The sequence below is a fragment of the Podarcis pityusensis genome (assembly GCF_964106645.2).
Source record: "Podarcis pityusensis genome assembly, chromosome: 14".
Classification (NCBI taxonomy): Eukaryota; Metazoa; Chordata; class Lepidosauria; order Squamata; family Lacertidae; genus Podarcis; species Podarcis pityusensis.
The window spans coordinates 37,812,757-37,834,676 of NC_138039.1; the positions used below are offsets into that span (position 1 = coordinate 37,812,757).

The window sequence follows — 21,920 nt, forward strand, 5'->3', positions numbered from 1 at the left end:
AAGACGAAAAACTCGCTAGACGAAAGGGTTTAGCGATTTTTGAGTCGTTCCGCAAGACGAATTTCCCTATGGGCTTGCTTTGCAAGACGAAACATCTTGCGAGTTCTTGCGAGTTTGTTTCCTTTTTCTTAAAGCCACTAAGCCGTTAATAGCCGCTAAGCCGCTAAGCCGTTAATAGCCGCTAAGCCGCTAATAGCCGCTAAGCCACTAATAGCCGTGCTTCGCAAGACGAAAAAACCGCAAGACGAAGAGACTAGCGGAACGGATTAATTTCGTCTTGCGAGGCACCACTGTACTAGTGAAAATAACATACAAAAATATGACAGGGTAGGGTTAAAGGGTTGGGGTTAGGCTTTCCAGATATTGCTGTACAACAATTCCCATAATCCCTGCCCATTGACACGCCTACTGGGGCAGCAAGTTCTCGAGGGTCATACAGTCCTCATGCATAGTCTACACTGGCCATGAATCTCACAGTTCTGATCCAACTGAGACCCCATATCTGCAACTTTTAGGGATTTGCACTGGCAAATTGCCTCCTCGATCTTCCACATTACATGTGAACTGGCTCTGAATGACAGGCACTTCAGTTTAACCCTGACCCTCTCAATAGACAATGAAGATGTTTGGGCAGTATGCTGCCTTCTTGCCCTTTGAGCTTATCCCTCTTCATGCTAGATAAAATGTGATGAGGGAGAATATGCCCCTCCAGCTCATCATGCAAACTGTGTCCACCCTGATGTGTAGTGCCCTTCAGCCCTGTAGATGTAATGGAAACTATAAGGCCTAGGAACCAAGGAAGCTGCCTCATACAATGTCAGACCTGTTGATCCATCAAGCTCGGTATCGCATCTCCAGCTGTTTTTGGACTACAACTCCCATCATCCCTGACCACTGGCCCCATTAGCTAGGGATGATGGGAACTGTAGTCCAAAAACAGCTGGAGACCCAAGTTTGAAAAGCCCTGGTCTACACTGACTGGCTGTGGTTCCCTGGGGTTTCAGAAGGGTTCTCTCCTAGCCCTACCTAGAGATGCTGGGGTGGAAGCCAAGACCTTTTGCACACAGGGCAGATGCCATGCCAATGAGCGACAACCTTTCCCCTCTTCCCTGCCTTCATCCTATGAAACTGCAGACTTTGTCAGAAGAGTTAACCCTTTATAAGGTAAACCAAAATGGCAAGACCCTGCTTGTGGGGGGTGGGGTGCACTAAGACATCTGGTGGGATGCCCTGGACACAAAAAAAATCACTGGGTTCATTTATCATTTTTCTTCCCCCTGCCCCTTTTTGCGGTTAGGAAACAATAGCTGTGTCCCATAGCCCTGTACAGAATTACTGAAAGAAAGTCATGTGACAGTCGGAGGGTGTGTTTTCAATTATTGCGCTTGAAGCTTTCTGCCGGGGCCGCAAAGACAAACAGCCTTCTGAGGGAGTCTGCTGCTGCTTTGTTGTAAGTCCCTTTTAACATTTCATTTCTTAGAATGGTTCTATATGCTTCTCTTCTGCTCCCGCTGCAATAACCCCAGGCTCTGCTAGATGAAGTTATAAGAAAGGTGGAACCTACCAATGGGATAGCCCAAGACACATCGGATCCTTCTCCTTTTATTTATGGGAAAAGCTCAAAAGAGGAAGAAGAAGAAGAAGAAGAAGAAGAAGAAGAAGAAGAAGAAGAGAGTGCTGAACCTTCTCGGTTTCTCATCAGAGTTGGATGAAAGAAGTCGAACTATGTTGCTCGCGCCAAACGGCACAGAAACCCTCGTGATCTCTACAGCAAGGAAGAAATCTGGCATTTCCTGTCTTTTCATTAAAAGCAATACTCTCCAGTTCGGTTTTGCAATTGCGCCAAACAGTTTTTATTATATTCGTAAATGCTCTGTTTGGTCATCCCAAATGAAGTGTAAACAGAATGGACGCTGTTCCTTGCAAGCACATTTGTTTACATAAAGAACCAAAAAAAGGTTAGGATAATTTAGCACAAAACAGAGGAAGGGAGGTTGGAAGCGGTGTGTGTGTGTGTGTGTGTGTGTGTGCGTGCGTAGAAGTGAGACCAGCCAGCCAAGCTGTTAAACATTTGATTTGGATTACAAAAACAACGCAAGACAACTTTGTATCTGGAGCGCATACAGGAAACAGAAGAAAAATCCTTAAGGAGGAGGGTGTGCTTCGTCAGGGCATGTTGGCTACATCAACTTATGACTGCACTGGAGTTGGCAGGTGGGCAAGTGTCTACAAAATAATTCTCCATACGTTAGTTCACAAAACTTTTGGGGCATTTGTATTATTCTTTTCTTCATGGTCGGTCGTGACAGTGAATCTTACTCCTTCACTTAGCAGCTAAAAAAGGAGGAGGAAAAACTTAAGAAAGTTTCAGATCCACTCAGCCAGATCAGGAAAACCTTCTTTCAGGTAGGAGAGCCACTTAAGCATCATCAAAAAGAAGAAAAAGAGGGAGGAAGGAGGACACAATTTTTCATGTATTATATTTAAATGTATAAAGGCACATTTAGAAATACTGTAATTTAGATAGATATACTGTTAGTTAGGGATTTTTCCAGTCTTAAATTCAATTCTCCACATTTCCACACCAGTTTGCAAATTGCTTTTTAAACAAGTCCTCACGAAAATGCAACAACATCTTAGTGCGAATTTCTCCCAACAGACAATTTTTTTGTATGCAGTTTGGCAAAATATATACAGTTTGACAAAGCATTTCATTTATGCAATGCATTTTTGTATGTCATTTTCACCAATGCATGCATTTCTATGTACACCGTATCCAAATATGTGCAATTCTTTTACACATTGCTTGGCTGGAGACCTGAATTGCAAAATGCAGAAAAGTGTGAATTTTCAAAGATGGGTGTATTTGGTTCATGCAATATTCCAGAAAGGGCTAATGAGGGTAAGTTTGCCTTTAAATGCAAACTGAATTGAAGTCCCCCCCCCCCATCCCTAAATATAGTGCATGTCACCACAGTGAGAAAGACTATGACCAGATGACCCGGGCCTTTGCTCAGGCTGCTATCCTGGTGCTAACTGGGGATAGGCAATTCTATTGCTCCCAATGCTCTTGTTTCTTTATCTTTAAACCAGACTTGGATTGGTTGTTGTTGTTGTTTAGTCGTTTAGTCGTATCCGACTCTTCGTGACCCCATGGACCAGAGCACGCCAGGCACTCCTGTCTTCCACTGCCTCCCGCAGTTGGGTCAAACTCATGCTAGTAGCTTCGAGAACACTGTCCAACCATCTCGTCCTCTGTCATCCCCTTTTCCTTGTGCTCTCAATCTTTCCCAACATCAGGGTCTTTTCCAGGGAGTCTTCTCTTCTCATGAGGTGGCCAAAGTATTGGAGCCTCAGCTTCAGGATCTGTCCTTCCAGTGAGCATTGAGGGCTGATTTCCTTAAGAATGGATAGGTTTGATCTTCTTGCAGTCCATGGGACTCTCAAGAGTCTCCTCCAGCACCTCAAAGGTAACTTGGTCACATGACCACCTTAGTTTTAAGCTCAGCACACACACGTGTGGATATGTAGGCAGATGTTGAACTCTGGGTTAGTGCTCCTGGGTCAAAATTTAAAGCACTTCGGTCTACCATAATAACACTTATTCAGCGTTGGCCTAGGAAATCCATCTTTTCTATCCCCCCTTGAGCTCTTTTGATCCCTGCTTGTGCAGCTTCGACCTGCGCCTTATTAATCCTTTCCCCGAATGCATTCCTTCCAGGAAGACGAAGATTTATCAGAAGGTGGTCTCAAATTCCTTTCTTCACTTATTGAGATTTTTCTTTCCAAGGCGATAGATCATGCTTAAGGGAAGCAGCTGGGCTGGTTTCAACGCCAGGCTGGTTTCTGCTGTAATTGCTTCTGTTGTGGTTGCTGTTGTGGCTCTGATTTATGACAGGGTTAGTCCATTTCCATGTACAGCACGAACCCTTTTAGCCAAGGATGAGCAGGTCCTTGATTACCTGGAGTTCACAGATGAGGCAAAGAGGGGCTAGACACTGCTGTGCAAATTTGGTTCTCCTCTGTTATCTTTCTCAAGAAAAAAGAAAGAAACAAGCAAAGCCCAGGAGGGAAAACCCCAATAACCAAAATTGTGGGTGTATGCTTCAATTCTCTTAGAGCACATAAAAGCCTCAGAAGATGGTATTGGCACCATAATTTGGTTGCTTGAGGATTTCAGATGTTTAAAGAAGAGCAAACTCCTAGCTCTGATAGAACAGAAGGACCTGGGGGCCATGTAATCTATACCCTCTCCATGCAGGATCTAAAATGCAGAATGCAATACAACATCTCTGAAAGGTGGCCTTCCAACTCTCATAATGTTTACCCAAAGGAGAGGCTTCCTGGCAGCAAGAGGTGTTCCTAAGAATCAGAAGATCTGTGGCTAATGCTTAGGGAAAGAGCTCAAAGCAGTGCTTTTCAAAACGCCTCGCACCATTCCTACATCTAGCAAAGCTAAACTAAATTATGCAAAAACTAATATGACATTACGCACCGTCGACTCAATGTGCATTATTCTCCAAATGCTATATACAGCCGTACCTTGGAAGTTGAAGGGAATCCATTCCGGAAGTCCGTTCGACTTCCAAAGCGTTCAAAAACCAAAGTGTGGCTTCTGATTGGCTGCAGGAAGCTCCTGCAGCCAATTGGAAGCTGTGGAAGCCCCGTCGGACTTTCGACTTCCAAAAGAACGTTTGAAAACCAGAACAGTCACTTCCGGGTTTTGATCATTCAGGAGCCAAAACGTTTCGAAAACCAAGGTACAACTGTACAGCTTAGTTTTCTTTGGTTCAGAAATGAAATAGTTTAATACAGAATACATGTATCAAGGAAGACCTTTTTCACCTCTTCCTTGCTAGGCCTCAGCACCAATCATTCCCTACTATGTAAATCCCATATCCAGAGCCAACATCCATATCTTCCTTTCTAGGGTCACAATATGTGCAGACGGCTTGAGGTTTTAAAGGAAAAACAGCCAGAGCTGGTCTGGTCACACATCATGATTCATCAGTACGTTAGCAGAAAAGGAATGAAAAGAAGAAGATACTGAGGAGATTCTGTTTGGTGCACTTCCCAAAATTATATGCAAACCAAAACACAGCTACCCTTTAAAATTTGCAGTTCTCTGAATGTTGTGATGGAGCTTTCCGATTAAAGAAATGTGTATATTAGAGAGAGTGTACATCAAAAGGGCCTTCTTAGTGGCTGCTCCCAGATTGTGGAACTCCTTGTTGGTGCAAAACATATATAGAAATGAGAACTCCTGGATACCAAGATCCAAGTTTGGGGCAAGTACTCTTTGGTGAGAGCACTGCAGCAGAGATTTAGAGTCACAAAATGTGCAACAAAGTGTAGAAATATAAGCTGCTAGACCTTTAAAATATGCCCTTCCAATTAAGTGAGTCCCACTTTCCCTAGCATAGAAGACAACACGTTTGATAAGTTAAAATTTGGTTTACTTACAAACTCTTCAAAGGCCTGCTTCATGTGCTTTCCCATATATCTGTCAGAAAAGGTGCCCAGGCAGTAAAACTTAGCTTGGTTACAAAGTGGTGAAAGTTCCTAGATTATTGATATAGGAACTCAAAAGTATATAGTGAGAGCCATGCTGTTGAGCTGGAGCAACCAGCTCAAACCTCTTAACATGCTGAACTTCTCAGGTAGACTCGGGGGGAAACAATAGTCTTGTTTGCCGATTTCCTCCTAAAGTAAGGGAAGTGACATAGCTAAGCCGGGCAGGACAGCTTACTCTATGGTATTAACTCCTTCATGTATTAATTAGACTGAAGTATGTTGATTATGTGAGGCTGGTTATCCCACACTCCCTTCCATGGGAGGCTGGCCTCCTTTTTTGTTCCAACAATCCTTTGGCTACTAACTGGCTGTTGTGGCAGGTCTTCTGAGAGTGGGTGTTGTAGTGTGTGGGTGCTTTTAAATGGTTTTGAGTGCTTTCAGTGTTACTGAAAATGACATTCATAAATGTGTATATTATGAGAAATGCACACTAAAATGCTGATGAGTTTTCACAAGGAATTCTAAGATTGGGAAAATGAGATTCTCAGAGATACAGAAAAGGAAAGATTCATCCATCCCTAGTAAAGATAGTCAGATCAGTCTATTTTTGGTCTGTGTCAGTTTCATGAGCATTCATTCATAAATTTGGTTTCGTTTTCACATCATTTTGCGCCTGCATTTTTGGTACACATTTTAACTTGAAATATTTCTCCTAAAATACGTAGTTTGCCAAGCCAAAAATTATATTCTAAAATCTGGAGCAACACAAAAGTGAAAGGAAACTGCCTTCTGGGGAAACTAATTCTTGGTTGGTCTACTTACAAAACCCCAGACCTAACAAAATCCTCAAAAGCATCTGTACGATGCATATTTTTGGCTTTTAGTTTAAACATGTTTCCTATGCATAATTTAATTCCACAAGGCGTAAATGTATATGTTATCCAATGAGATCTTTTTTTTTTTAAGCACTACCCTTAAGATGTTAGAAGAGGAAATCATCTTTGTAGAGATATGTTACTACAATAGTTAACTATGTGCCAATATAGATAACAGCTAGTGTGCCATGAGAAATAAAATTTAAATCAAACTGTTACAAGCTACCATAACTCTGAAGTACTACCCACAATTGGAAGCTGCCCGTTAGCTCTTTTTGACACTCCATGCTCTCCTCTTGCTTCCTTTCAATCAGTCTCCGCTGAGGATGGCCAGTTCTGCCTCATATGTTTGGTGCAATGGACTTATCCCATTATTCCTCATAGAGACACATAGACCTAACTTAAGAGGAGTTCACCCCCTGCTTTTCTGCATGAGTTACCCTTTTGCACCTGAAACAGCGACTCACACAGAACACAGTGGGGCAGACTTCTCTGAAGGTAGGCAATTCCTACTCTCAAAACACTCTTTAAAAAGGGTGAAGTGAAACCAGGTAGCCGATGATAGCAAGCATCCTGGTGTTTGTGGAGCTACCAGCAGTGGTATAGCGTGGATTGCCAGTGCCCGGGGCATGGCAAGTATTGCACCCTCTAAATATTGCACTGCCAGCCAGAGTGGACAGCACTGGGCTAGATGGGCAAAAACAGTCTGACCAGGGATCAATCAATTTCCTAAGCACACCCAAATTCCCCGATGAGGAAAGGCTACAACACGGAATGGGGTGGGGAGTAGTTTAGAGAAAAGGCAAGTAAGACGGCATTACTGGGGTGGCTGGGAAAAGAGACTGTGTGTGCAGTTCCATTCCTCTCCATAGGCAGCTGAATATCGGAACAGGGCTACAATCACAGCCAATCCTAGACTTCTGCACATCAATGCACTTATTTGTATACGGTTTCCTGACTCCCTCTGTCCCCACCTGGCCAGCCGCCAGCCCAGAGCTTCCTTTCCTTAAGCAGCTACAGGTGGCTTCAGGCTGGACAGATAATCAAGCTACTTGCCTTCCCCAAAGGGAAAAAGATACAGGGATCCTCTATCCGGCGTACCTGTATGACAGATGTTTGGAAACATGTGCTTGCCACATGCCCACTTTGATTTTTGGGTGTATTTTTGAGGAGGAAGGGACACAGGAGGATTGCCAAAACTGAAGAGGACCGATGCAAAATATTTGTTTTGAGTCTTCCATGGTGCTTAGAGACAGAAATAGAAAGAATATAAAGCCAAGAGATGAAGGCGGCGAAGGGGGTGGGGGTGAGGGGAGACATGCCTAGCACTTCTCTGAAAAATACAGAATTAGCAAGTCATGAGGCATCACGTTGCTGTGCCTGAACTGAAGGCCTGTGTCTTAAAAAAAAAAAAAATCGCAAATTTGAAACGGTGTGTTATTTTGGGGTGGGGTGGGGAAGAAGAGATGAAACAGCAATATCTACAAGCCAGCTTTCTCTCCTCTGTATCTCTCTCCTCCAGCAGGATGTTCAGCTGCAATAATTGGGACAAGCCCCTGTAATAGCCATGGCAAATTGACGGGAAGCAGCAGATTACTGGGTGGGCGAAGATGGAGCGACAGAACAGCGCAAAGAGTCGGAAGTCAAAAACCCTGCGCTCCCTTTCACGCTCCCTCATCCTCTGCAATGGCAAGAACAGCGACGACGGATCGAGCCCGGAGGAGAAGTACCCCAATCCCTTCGAAACGCAGGCCAACTGGGGTCAAGAGGAAAGCGACTACTGCCCTCGGCTTCAATTAACGTGTGCATCATCAAGCGAGGACAGCCCTCCTGATCCTTTTATGATCACCAGCATGATGCAACTGAGGGCTGCGGCCAGCGATGGCTGCAAGAATATGAAGAGAAAGTTCTTCATCAAGGTAGGAAGAGGGTCACACCTGACCACTGGGTGCTTGGTGTTCCCTAAGATCTGGGTAAGAGTCACCCCCCCCCCGGTTGAATATGGGTTTTCTCCTGATTAGAGGTTTGGGAGACAAACCCCAGAACCGTGTCCCTTTCCCAAGGCAGCATGAATTTCCGTGCCAAGGGTATTACCCCCCCTACTGTGTGGCTTGCTCATCCAATGTGCTCTCCGTTCTGCAGCACAGCAGGCTCATCCTACCAGGAATACAGAGAGCATTGCTATGATACAAAGCTGTCATTACAGCGCACACAGCAGGGGTAAGCTGGGGTCTTAAAAGGCACCTCTCATCAGCAAAATTGTGGCTTAAAAGCTGTTAGTTGGAGGGGAATGCTAGGAGACAGGTCTTCCGACTTGTGTTGCAAACGTTACGGGTTGGTGCAGTCACATATACAGTGGTACCTCGGGTTACAGATGTTTCAAGTTACAGACGCTTCACGTTACAGACTCCGCTAACCCAGAAATAGTACCTCGGGTTAAGAACTTTGCTTCAGGATGAGAACAGAAATCGTGCGGCAGCAGCGGGATGTCCCATTAGCTAAAGTGGTGCTTCAGGTTAAGAACAGTTTCAGGTTAAGAATGGACCTCCGGAACGAATTAAATTCTTAACCCGAGGTACCACTGTATACAGAGAGAGCCCAAGCCATAGGCTGGAGAGACAGGCAATAATCCTAATGCAGTGGAAGGTATCACTATTCATATCTGTTTCTCTCGCCTACTGTCATCCACTGGCAAGGGGGCTTTGTGGGATTTTGAAGCGTGCACGGCTTGGAGTGGAGTGGGTATAGGAATAACTGCATAGTTAGGGACAGCTCAGTCGGTAGAGCATGAGACTCTTAATCTCAGGGTTGTGGGTTTGAGTCCCACGTTGGACAAAAGATTTCTGTATCGCAGGGGGTCAGACTAGATGATCCTTGTGGTCCTTTCCAACTATGAAATTCTATGATACTAGTACACAATGGCTGACATGCAATATTGCCTAGTATTTTAAAAAAAGTATGAGATTTCACACTTTAAATATTGTCATGTTAATGTTGCATAAAGAAAGGTCCATAAGCGAGCTGCCAGATTTCAAAACCAGTACCCACCACCATCAAGATACAACGGCATAAAAGTGAGCTGTAGAACTCAGGATGGGCGATTCTGTCAATTACAGTTTTACTTAAGTACAGATTGGCACAATTCCACATCAGTTAGTGGGTGGTGTTTGTTTTTTTAAGGTCTTCATGAAAATTAGACAGCGTTTTAGTGTGCATCTTTCCTTCTGTAAGCATTTTTGCAAAACGAAATTGCCTAAGATCATGCATATTGTTCATTATATTCACAAACTTATGCATCTTTATGATCTCCCTTAATATACGCAATTTTGTACGTATGTTTTGGTTGGAGAACTATATTTTCCTGTAAACCTATTTGAGATATATACTGAGAAGTGGGATATAAACTTCTCAAATATATAAGAATAATTAAGTACATAGTAAAATATGGAGCAATGTAAATTTTGAAGAATAGCTGCATTTCAGTTTACATATTGTTTTGGGAAGTACAAATAAGGCAGGTTTGCATTAAAATGCAAGCCGTTTCAAAATTCTCTGCCCTCCTTGGCCAGAAGCAACAAATAAAAGACTGTGGGCTTTACATTTTCAAGCAAACAGCAGGGACCAAAAATATCTACCCGTCTGCAAAAAGGGTGAAAGAAAACAATACTCTTCAGGTCAAATTCATGTTAGCAGAACCATTCAACAAGAAGATAGGCAGGCAGAGATAATGGCATCTAACATCGCCTGTTTGCAGTACAAAACTGTATAAAAATGTTTTGATAAGAGATGATATAGGAATGACTATGAAGGAACAAAAGTTGGTGTGTAGTGCTATTTAGTGTTTGATGCTGGAAAGCTTGTGAGAATTCATACCTTTGAAATATGACTTGTCCATAAAAGAAATAATAGAATTGTCAAGTTGGAAGGGACCCTGAGGATCATCTAGTCCAACCCCCTGCAAAACAGGAATATGCAGCTGTCTCGTACAACCTTGGCAGTATCAGCATCACTCTCTAAGCAACTAAACTGATCCATTTAACACTGCAGATTTTTTATTTTTATTTAAAGAGAAACACCAATAAAGTCATCATCACAAAAAAAGTGCAACTAAGCAGAAAGAAATAAACTGCAGGTTTTAAAAAAGGAACAGTAACGTGTAAAAACTTTATTAGATAAGAGGCTGAAATTCTCCTACATATCAGCAATAACGTTTTTAGAACAAGGCTAGGCTCCTTCAGAGACTTTCCTGGGCCTAACTACCAACAGAAAGGGAACTAAAATGAAACGAACTGCTTTGCTGCCAGAGGGCACGTCAAAAATACTGAAATGTGCAGTTAAGTAACATCCCTAAAGACCCACAAGGAATCACAATACCACAAAAGCCATCTTGGCTTTTTCTCCAAATCAAGTTTGAGAGACAAAGTACTGACAAAAAAGCTCAACTTTATCAAGGACCACAGCACAAACACCCCACACTATCTGCACACCTCCAAGTTTCCCAATTTTCCCAGAACAGTCCCAGAATTACAGAAGTCGTCCCAGTTTTTGGCTTGATCCCAGAATGTCCCATTTGTCTGTTTAGGACGTCCCTATTTTCAATGGAGGAATGTTGGAGGGGATGTATCTGCTAAGATGCAGATTCAAAGATTGCATGGGATGGGGAATGTCTTCTGATTTGTATGAATACACCAGCACATCTATTTTTAGGCTATCCAAATGTTATAGCTGGCCTCATGAGAAGCATCAGTTCTTACCTTAAATACCGTTCCAAATCTTCCAAACCAGGACAGCTGCATTTGGAAGCTCTGCATAGCCACGGGTACCGATGGGCTGGGAATTCAAGTCTCCAGGACTCCCAACTGCTCTGCTTTTGGAAAAGAATTCACAGTTAGCCACGTGATTGACGGAGGAGCTGCCCAGAGGTACTTCACATCTTCGCTTAAAGATGATGAATATGAATGTATTTGATTACTCATATTTCTAATTTACCTCTTCTAACCAAGGCTCAAAATAGGCAAAGGACATTAGCATAATATCACAATCCACAATTCTGGACTGAATAAATTCTATTATTGGAATTAATTATGCATGTATGTATCTATTTGCATGATTCATCACAGTGCACAGGCTGTGTGGAGGTTTGCAAACACTGATACTCAGAAATTGGAACATTGGTGAACATTGCATGACATCACAGCAGCTCAGCCAGAGCAGTATTTTAATAACACAACACATTAAGTGCTCTCACTTACAGGTTGTGTTGTTATGCCCCATTCCAGCATCACCTGGTTGTGGTGGGGGGTGAGGGGCGTTGTTTGGTAAGGGGCAAATGAACCTCTGTGCAGTCTCCAAATCTCTTAAGTTACCTGAGCTTCAGGGAACGAAGCAGACACAGGGAAGTGATTCCAGTTCCAAATAAATACAGTGCTGTGGGTTAAACCACAGAGCCTAGGACTTGCCAATCAGAAGGTCGGCGGTTCAAATCCCTGTGACGGGGTGAGCTCCCATTGCTTGGTCCCTGCCCCTGCCAACCTAGCAGTTCAAAAGCACGTCAAAGTGCAAGTAGATAAATAGGTACCACTCTGGTGGGAAGGTAAGCAGTGTTTCCGTGCGCTGCTCTGGTTCTCCAGAAGCGGCTAAGTCATGCTGGCCACATGACCCGGAAGCTGTACGCCGGCTCCTTCGGCCAATAAAGCAAGATGAGCGCCGCAACCCCAGAGTCGGCCACGACTGGACCTAATGGTCAGGGGTCCCTTTACCTTTACCTTGGTTCTCGAATGGCTTAGTTGTCGAACAAATCGGCTCCCGAGCGCTGCAAACCCGGAAGTGAGTGTTCCTGTTTGCAAATGTTTTTCCTGGAAGCCGAACGTCCGACGCGACTTCTGCTTGAGCGCAGGAAGCTCCTGCAGCCAATCGAAAGCCGCGCCTTGCTTTTCGAATGGTTTCGGGAGTCGGACGGACTCCCAGAACAGATTAAGTTCGAGAACCAAGGTACCACTGTATTTTCTAACATCAATTATAGTGTGTATCTGATGCTGTTTTTAAAGGGATGGCCGTCTAAGCCCTGGCGATGAACTTCTCACTGTCAACGGACAATCTCTTAAGGAGCTCTCCAGCAAAGAAGCGGAATCGCTCATCCGGTCGGCAAAAGGCTTGGTAAACTTAGTCATTGCTAACAAGGTACGTGGGAGAGACCTCCTGGTAGGAGGACCACGGGTCTGCAGGTGTGTGGGGGGGGGGGAGACTTTGGCAAGATGCCCTACATGACTCCTCCTTCCTCTTTTCTTTTTTGTCTCTGCCCACTTGCTCCTTCAGCCAAAGGGGAGACAAGTAGCACTTGCTATTCCTTTTTTTTTTCCCAGAGGGGAAAAAGCAGGCCAGTGCCTAGCAATAGCCATAGGAGCACCGAGTGATCTCTAGTGATTACTGGTGTGGGGCCATTTCCTAATAAGAGGCCCTGATATGTCCTCCTGGAAGGACTCTGATGGCATGAACATAAAGTCACACATTCTCATAGCAAATAATTTCAAGGTTTCCAGGAACAGTAGCTTTCAGTCTTCAAAGGTCTGGTTGTAAACCAGAATGTTTTGGTTTTTTTAAAAAAATTCCTCCTGGAAGTCAGTTATGATGGAGACAAGCACACTTCACCAGGTAGGCCATTCCCCAAAGAGGGGAGCCACCACTTACAAGGCCCTGTTGCAAGTCTCTGCTGTAAATGTAAGAGGAAATTCATCAGACGGCAGCATCAGCCACAAGGCAGTGCTATGCGTGGCAGGGAACAACTGGACAGCATCACAAACAGGACCCAAGGTGGTTGGTATTAGGGAAGGTGTGGCCTGTGAGTTAAACCACAGAGCCTAGGACTTGCCGATCAGAAGGTCGGCGGTTCGAATCCCCGTAACGGGGTGAGCTCCCGTTGCACGGTCCCTGCTCTTGCCAACCTAGCAGTTCGAAAGCATGTCAAAGTGCAAGTAGATAAATAGGTACCACTCCGACGGGAAGGTAAACGGCGTTTCCGTGCGCTGCTCTGGTTCACCAGAAGCAGCTTAGTCATGCTGGCCACATGACCCGGAAGCTGTACGCCGGCTCCCTCGGCCAATAAAGCGAGATGAGTGCCACAACCCCAGAGTCGTCCGCGACTGGAGCTAACGGTCAGGGGTCCCTTTACCTTACCTTTACACATATTCAACCTCCACCCCTGTGCCTTTAATACCTGCATGGAAGATAGAAATTAAAGAGGCGTGCTTTTCCTCTCCGTGGCATGGCCACACTGGGGGGAAAATATCTTCTCTTGAATTTCTGCCTGTCCCAGAGCTCTTAGTGGCACAGCTGCCACACTAACAAAAAGTAACCATCGAGAACACTGCAGGAAAGAAAGGTGATTATCAGTCTGGATAGCTCAGTTGATTAGATCATGGTGCTGATAACACCAAGGTTGCAACTTTGATCCCTGTATGGGACAGCTCTGTCTTCCTGCATTGCAGGGGGTTGGACTAGATGATCCTCAGGGTCCCTTCCACCTCTACAGTTCTAGGATTCTGTGCTTTTCTACATTAATCTCATCCCCCCAAAGTGTTCAAAAAGGGGAAGATACCCAGCAACGGCGTTTGAGTAACTTAACAAAAGCGCCCTCTGCTGTGGGGAAAAGGGAAGTCGCCATTCGACATTAAATCTTGATGGCAGGTTGCGATGGGATTTTCTGAAAATCCAGATGTTGAAAACAGGAGCAAGTATTCCCAAGGGCATTCCAGGCAGGGGGTGGGTGGGGTGGGATACTTGGCTGCCCTAACAGCAATGTCTATCAATGTGGGGTTTGTGGAATCCAAGCAAGCATTCAGCACTGCCAGTCAGTGTACATAATGCTTGGCTATATAGACTTAATGGTATAAGGCAGCTTCCTACCTTCCTATCTTCATACTGAAAAGCGCCACCCTTCTCCTGTTTCTGGCCTGCCACATAGCTGTTAAAACTAAGCTTGCTCTGAGCTGTTAGTCAAAGATTCGTTAACCCTAATTAAAAATTATGTAACATATAGGGGACTCATCATCCAAGTCTGCTAAAGTTTTCAAGAATCTCTTGCATGGGTATGACAAATGGCTCTGCCATTTTGGTGAGGGGTATTGTTGGTGTTGCACGCCAAGACAGGAGAGAGCTCCAGCGTATTCAGGCAAGCTCAGAGTAAACATTGCCCCCTAAAAGATTAAGCTAGTCTTTTTCTACCCACTCCAGGAATCCTCAGTTTGTTCTCGCAAAGAACAGCCTGTTAAACAGGACGTACACAACGGCTCCATTCTACAGACAAAAGCAAAATGTCAGAGGACTCGCAGCAATTCAGCCAGTAAGTTCTAGCGGCAATTTATATTTTAACACTTAATGTTGTTATTTCCTCCTCCTCCCCACATCCATTTTCCTTTCGTGTCGTGCCTTCTTAGATTATAGGCTCTCTTTTTTAAGTGATTGACAAACCTCTCTGGGAGCCTTCTTTAGCTGAAGATCAGCATTTTTAAATCTATCTGAATTTAAAGAACTATATAGCACTTTAGGATATTGAAAGCAATCCACGTATGTTATCTTGGTAATCCTGGCAAACAACACCCTAAGGCAGGGCAGAATAATTGTTGCCTTGTTGAACTGGGTGGTTGTTTTTAAAACTGCATAAGTACATCAGCCGGAGATGTATTTTATGAGGCAACAAGTAACCTGAAAAATAATAACGGTAATAATAGACGTTGCCATGGTGATATTGCAGATGGGTGTGCGGGGAGGAAGGACTGAGGCTGAAGATGCCTGTGGTGGGCAAGGCCAGAGTCCATAGTGGGTGGAGCAATTAAGGGAAATTTTAACTTTGTACAGTAGGCTAGCTTCTACACACACACACACACACACACCTCCACATGTGCTGGGTGGCACCCAAGATTGGGATGGTGGTGCTCATTGCATGTGTGATGTCACACACACACCTTCCAATGCTGTGTAGGCCGGGGCAGCCTTTTGCTAGCCGCACTGGTCTCCATGGTGTCAGGAGATGCTGTGGAGACTGTCACAGCCTGGCATGAGGCCTAGCGGAAGGCTACACCAGCCAGCTTGGTGTCAGGAGTAGCTGGTGCGCAGGCCAATGTGACTTTGCAGCAGGCCATGCCAGTCCTCACAGCATAATAATAATAATTTATTATTTATACCCCGCCCATCTGGCTGAGTTTCCCCAGCCACTCTGGGCGGCTCCCAATCAAATGTTAAAAACAGTACAGCATTAAATATTAAAAACTTCCCTAAACAGGGCTGCCTTCAGATGTCTTTTAAAGATAGGATAACTGCTTATTTCCTTCACATCTGAAGGGAGGATGTTCCACAGGGTGGGCGCCACTACCGAGAAGGCCCTCTGTCTGGTTCCCTGTAACCTCACTTGAGACAATGAGGGAACCGCCAGAAGGCCCTCAGCTCTGGATCTCAGTGTCCGGGCTGAACAATGGGGGTGGAGATGCTCCTTCAGGTATACAGGACCGAGGCATCTCCCAACATTGCACAGGCCGGCACAACCTTCTATTGATGCTGCGCCGTGCTCAGCTCGGCAGTTCGGCCTCCTCTGCCCCCTCAATATTCGGGGGCCTGAGCCCCCCACTAAGGAATATTGAGGGGGCTGCACACCTCTCCATCCTCCATATCTGCCTTGAAAAAGTCAATCTGGAAACGCTTGCAGTGCTGCAATTTCTCTCTTATCTTGTGGTCCTTGTGATGCACTCCTGATTGTCTCATACCTTCTCCCTTCTCTTGTGTGTTATTGTTAACAGGTGTGAGTCCATACTGGATAGGGGAAATTGACAGCCCCATGGCAAAGAAATCAGCCTCCCGATACAGACAGTCCCATTCTCTTTACAGCAACAGGAAGTCTCTCTCTCAGCAGCTGGACACCTCAGCAGGAAGAGCCTCTGTAAACGTAAGAGGAAATCCATCAGATGGCAGCAGCAGCAAGGCAAAGCTATGCTTAGCAGGGAACAGCTGGTGTACAGCTTTATGCCTACCAATTTCCCTCCTGTCAAGGGAACAGTCACCTATTTTCCATCACGGCTACAAGAGCTTAGGGCTGTTGTTCCCAAACTGTGTGTGCCAGGGCATTAGTTTATTAACTAATAAAAGGGATGCGGGTGACGCTGTGGTCTAAACCACTGAGCCTCTTGAGCTTGCAGATCAGAAGCTCGGCAGTTCGAATCCCCGTGACATACTGAGTTCCTGTTGCTCTGTCCCAGCTCCTTCCAACCTAGCAGTTCCAAAACACGCCAGTGCAAGTAGATAAATAGGTACCGCTATGGCGGGAAGGTAAATGGCGTTTCCATGCACTCTGGCTTCTGTCACGGTGTGCCGTTGCGGCAGAAGCAGTTTAGTTCTGCTGGCCACATGACCCAGAAAGCTGTCTGTGGACAAATGCCGGCTCCCTCAGCCTGAAAGCGAGATGAGTGCCACAACCCCATAGTCGACTTTGACTGGACTTAACCGTCCAGGGGTCCTTTACCTTACTTTATTAACTAATTAATGTCTCCAATGAACCCAAAGCCATCCATGCATGGAGGAGGCTGCCCACAGCATCTCTAAGCATCCAGGCATTATCTTCTCAGTCTGGCTGTAACTCGGTAGTAGAGCATATGCATCGTGGTGCATAATGTTTCCAGTTCAAGCCACACTAGGTACCACGAGGAAAGACTCTCTTGGTAGGAGCAGGGGAATTTAATGTGGTGGCCTCCAGATGTTCTCGAATTATAAATCCTCTCAGCTCCAGCCTGAGTGACTAATTGTCAGTAATGATGCGAGCAGTGCTAGAAACTCAAATAACTAATCTAGGCACCAAATGACCCCCTTAAACCAGGGTTATAGTTGCCAAAACAGAATGCCTAATTGCCATTTCGGGGCCAGGCGGCTCAAAAATTGCATTTTCCAAGACGCCTTTTTGGCTTGTGAAATTTGTTCCGATTGTGCGGAGCGGGCGCCACTACGGAGAAGGCCCTCTGCCTGGTTCCCTGTAACCTCACTTCTCACAGTGAGGGAACTGCCAGAAGGCCCTCAGAGCTGGACCTCAGTGTTCCTACTGTTTCAGAAAGTGTGAATTGAGTAGGTTCCCTTTAAAATTCAAACTAAACCCTATTTGTATCCTACCCCTAGTCATAACATCCATGGTCTCCTGTCCTTTCAAGTGGAATTGACCTGTTGCTTTTCATTGAATATGCAGCCCCTTTCCAGGTCTTCACGGTCTCTGAGTACAGCCCAGCTGATGCATGCGACGTGTGGTCTTCAAGCCTCTGTAATCTCCAATATTGTTTTAATGAAAGGCCAAGGGAAGGTGAGGTGCTAATTTTAATCATGTGTCTCCTCTGCTTGGGCAGGAATGGTTTCAGAGAGGCTGCTAACCAATACTTCTTAGACTTAGGAGGGATGTAGGAAGGCATCATTAACCATTCTCAAACTCCCATCAGCCCCATTCAGCATGGCCAACACATTGTTTAGTAGGACTGGAATTGTATTCTCAGTTATCTCAGAGTAATTACACTGAACTCAGTGGAACTCATGGCATATCTGTGAAATTGTAGGTTTTGTCTATCAGTTCATAAGTTCTCTCCCATCTGTATTTTTGAGGGTTGGGTGGGATAGCATTGCCATAAGGAATTTCCCAGACATAGCTGGGATTTGGTAAAATCTGGATATATGGTAACCCATGTTGGAAGTGCAGATTTTGGCGGATTTCCATATATATATATATATATATATATATATATATATATATAATTTTTATTGAATGATTTTATGTTACAAAAAACAATACAGCCATACTACCACTAAATATAATTAAGAAATAAAAATTACATACATCGATATTTAGTTTGTTATTTGTTATTTACCGTCTTATTTCCTCCCAAACATTGCATACAACAACACACATATGTGCAGACACCCGGATTTCCATAAAAATAGCTGGAAAACTTCGATTTTTGAGCTCAAAACAACTTTGGGCAAAGCTAAAGAAAGCTCAAGAACTTTGGCCAAAATATAAAATAAAATAATGGCAAGACCTTTGTAATGTGCAGCATTTACATTTAATTAGGAAAGCCTTTTTAAAACCGCTTCATCAACTAAACATGTTCCCCATGCATCCTCCCCTTAGGGCCTTGGTTTCAGCATTGTGGGTGGCAAAGACAGTATTTATGGCCCCATTGGCATATATGTGAAGACTATCTTTCCTGGAGGAGCTGCCGCTGCAGATGGAAGGCTGCAAGAAGGTGGGAGAACTTTGCTTCTGTATATGTAGACCGGCCTTTTCTTTTTATAACAAGTGGGTAACTGTGAAATAGAATAAATACATCTATTGTGCATTGCATCTTCTTTGCAGTATGTTTGTTTGTGTGCGCACACTCATTTATACTGAGTGGAAACTGAAAATACACAATGGTTTTCAATCTTCGTTTGTGACCCACAACCTTTGTTCAGGTTGCATCATTGGCCTTGCTATGGACTTCAGTTGGTTGCCATTGAGGGGCCTGGTAGGACTTTTTCCACTTGGCAAATTGGCACCGGCCACTTGATTTTCACCTACCTCATAGCAATCGTCACAACTTTGTAAGGTTTGGCGGTTAGGCATTGGAATAGCAAAGTTTGGGGGAGGGGAGGTGTGGCCATTACCTGCCCCTCTGTGCTCAGGGGTATTCCGTTAAAGGAATCCGGGGGTGTGGATCTTGTCCGAAGCCCAGGGAGGGGCTAGGGCCATGCCACGACCCCAGCAGGAACCCAGGGGGTGCTTGAGTCGATCCAGATTGGTGGGGCTCCCCCTACTGGTGGTTTACCCTTACCAGACTCCCTGCAAGGCGGGCAGGAGTCAGATATAGTCTGTTGATGCCAATGCCTAAGCCAATACTGCTCACATTCTGTAACCAATAAAGTTGTAGCCTAAATTTTGCCCATTAACACCAACCTAAAATTCTGTGTCCTTTATTCTCATGGGGGTGGCTTGCAGCTTTGACACACAACAAGTGGGTAACTGTGAAACAGAATAAATACATCCTGTTGTGCATTGTATCTTTTTGCAATGTGTTTGTTTGTGTGTGCGCACACTCATTTATGCTGAGTGGAAACTGAAAATGCACAATGGCTCTGAATCTTCGTTTGTGACATCTATTGGAGCGATGGTGTTACATATAAACTAAGCTAAGGCTCTCTAACAGGATTATTTCTTTCAATTAACAGGGGATGAAATCCTGGAACTGAATGGAGAATCAATGCATGGACTCACACATCACGAAGCTCTGCAGAAATTCAAGGTTATGTCCATCTCTGAAGTCCTGCCCCTCCCCTTGCCCAACACACGCACTCAAGCCATGGTGCAGAGTACAGGAGGTCATCCAAATTAGTCTGGCACTCAAGACTAGGGTTGAAACAGAAATGTGATCTTACTCACACTTTCTGAAAAAAATATGCAAACTGAAACACAGCTGTTCTTCAAAAGTTGTGCATCTCTGAATTTTGCAAGGCGTTTTGCCAGCCAAGTAATGAGCACCAAAACCTGTATACTGGGGGGGGGGGGGAGTGCATAAATACGAAAATATTAGTGAAAGCAGCATACAAAAAAAAAGCATCACATTGGGGGGAATTGCTTTGCAAAAATGTGTTTATTAGACAAAATGCTGATGAATTTTCAGGAGGACTTAAAAAAATAAATCACAAACTGACCTGAAAATGTGGACACTGGAACGTAAGATGGGAGAATTGAGAAACAGATAAAAATATAAAAGAACATATTTGTCCATTTGCAGTTGAGACAGAAAATGGCACAAGCACGTTCTCCCGCTTTCCGGGCAGGAAAAACCCACAAGAATACTAAATCAAGTAATCTAACAATTTGCTGCCCTTTCATTCCCCGCATTCTGCTCCCTGGGGCAGCTGCCTCACTCTGCCCAATGTTTGGGTCTCCCCATTGCCTCTCTCTTTATACACATAACACACACAACTCATGTTGCTTCCTTGTTTCTAGCAGGCCAAGAAAGGTCTTCTCACACTCACGGTCCGGACGAGCCTCAGTACCCCACATTCTGCCGCAAGCTACTTATCCTCCCATCTCTGCCGTTCCCTGAGCACCAGCATGTCTATCACCAAGGAGAACAGCTCCTTTGGCTCGGAAGGCACCACTTTCCCCTTGAACTCTGCCAACCCCAACGACAGGATCATTATGGAAGTTTCCCTAAAGAAAGGTGAGTGTTAGAAGTAACGGAGCACAAAGGAAGAGAAGCAGCAGCTCTGCTTTCCCTTGGAAGGCTTTCCCCAAATCGGTGATCTTTCCTGGGCCTTGAATTCAACTGAATTGGGATAGCCAGTGAGGTGTCCTCCACATGTTGTGGACTACAGCTCCCATCAGGCCCAGCCAGCATGGCCAATGGTCAAAAATCATGGAAGTAGTATCCTAAAAGACCTGGAGGGCACAATGTTGGCTACCCCTGAATTCAAGTATGATTTAATTTCACGGTAGCCAACATTGTGCCCTCCATATCTTTTAGAATACTACTTCCATAATTTTTAAGTCCATCGAAATGAATGGTCTTGGCTAACATAAGTCTATTGATTTCAGTGGGGTCTACTCTGAGTAGTTGGATAAAAGGTAAAGGGACCCCTGACCATTAGGTCCAGTCGTGGCCGACTCTGGGGTTGCGGCGCTCATTTCGCTTTATTGGCTGAGGGAGCCGGCATACAGCTGGTCATGTGGCCAGCATGACTAAGCCTCTTCTGGCGAACCAGAGCAGCGCACGGAAACGCCGTTTACCTTCTCGCCAGAGCGGTTACTATTTATCTACTTGCACTTTGACATGCTTTCGAACTGCTAGGTGGGCAGGAGCTGGGACCGAGCAACGGGAGCTCACCCTGTTGCAGGGATTCAAACTGCCGACGTTCTGATTGGCAAGTCCTAGGCTCTGTGGTTTAACCCACAGCGCCACCCACGTCCCTGATACAACTCCCCCTTTGGGTGTGCCAAGTATTTGCCCCAAAACAGATTTAATAAGTCATAGTCTACTGAGAGGAGTAGGGCAAGGTGAGGGGGAAATTGCCAGTGTTTATAAAGGGGTGAGGACATCTTAAACGTAATTTCCAAATGTCAGTTTTCAAAAGTGGGCTGAGCAACAGATGTGACTCCTTCCTTTATACCAGGCATAGGCCAACTCGGCCCTCCAGATGTTTTGGGACTACAACTCCCATCACCCCTAGCTAACAGGACCAGTGGTCAGAGATGATGGGAATTGTAGTCTCAAAACATCTGGAGGGCCGAGTTTGCCTATTCCTGCTTTATACAGTAGACATTCTGGCCTTGCAAATGATGGACGTCCCTACATGCACACCTCTCTCCAGCCAGGCAAGCACCAACCTCACATTTTAAAGGCACTTCCAGCAAGGCAAAAAACACTCCAAGCCAGCAAGGAGGAGGGCCACTGAGGGGTGGGATCTGGGAAGGAGGGGTGTGGCCTCAAGAGTAGGGATAGTCCCAAAGGCAGGAAGGGATAGAGAGAC

The 21,920-nt window shown here is 45.0% G+C and overlaps 1 protein-coding gene across 1 annotated transcript in view; it reads left to right on the forward strand.

Moving 5' to 3' along the window:
* The first annotated feature begins 7,829 nt into the window (after positions 1 to 7,829).
* The window catches only part of IL16 (interleukin 16), a 46,795-nt gene continuing 32,704 nt past the window's right edge, over positions 7,830 to 21,920 (forward strand). The window contains exons 1-9 of the mRNA XM_080980618.1: positions 7,830 to 8,308; positions 11,175 to 11,311; positions 12,437 to 12,569; positions 14,619 to 14,727; positions 16,178 to 16,323; positions 17,608 to 17,718; positions 18,538 to 18,652; positions 19,614 to 19,687; positions 20,398 to 20,614. Coding sequence (XP_080836744.1) covers positions 8,000 to 8,308; positions 11,175 to 11,311; positions 12,437 to 12,569; positions 14,619 to 14,727; positions 16,178 to 16,323; positions 17,608 to 17,718; positions 18,538 to 18,652; positions 19,614 to 19,687; positions 20,398 to 20,614 — 1,351 coding nt within the window. The 5' untranslated portion in view covers positions 7,830 to 7,999. The remainder of the gene's footprint in view (positions 8,309 to 11,174; positions 11,312 to 12,436; positions 12,570 to 14,618; positions 14,728 to 16,177; positions 16,324 to 17,607; positions 17,719 to 18,537; positions 18,653 to 19,613; positions 19,688 to 20,397; positions 20,615 to 21,920) is intronic.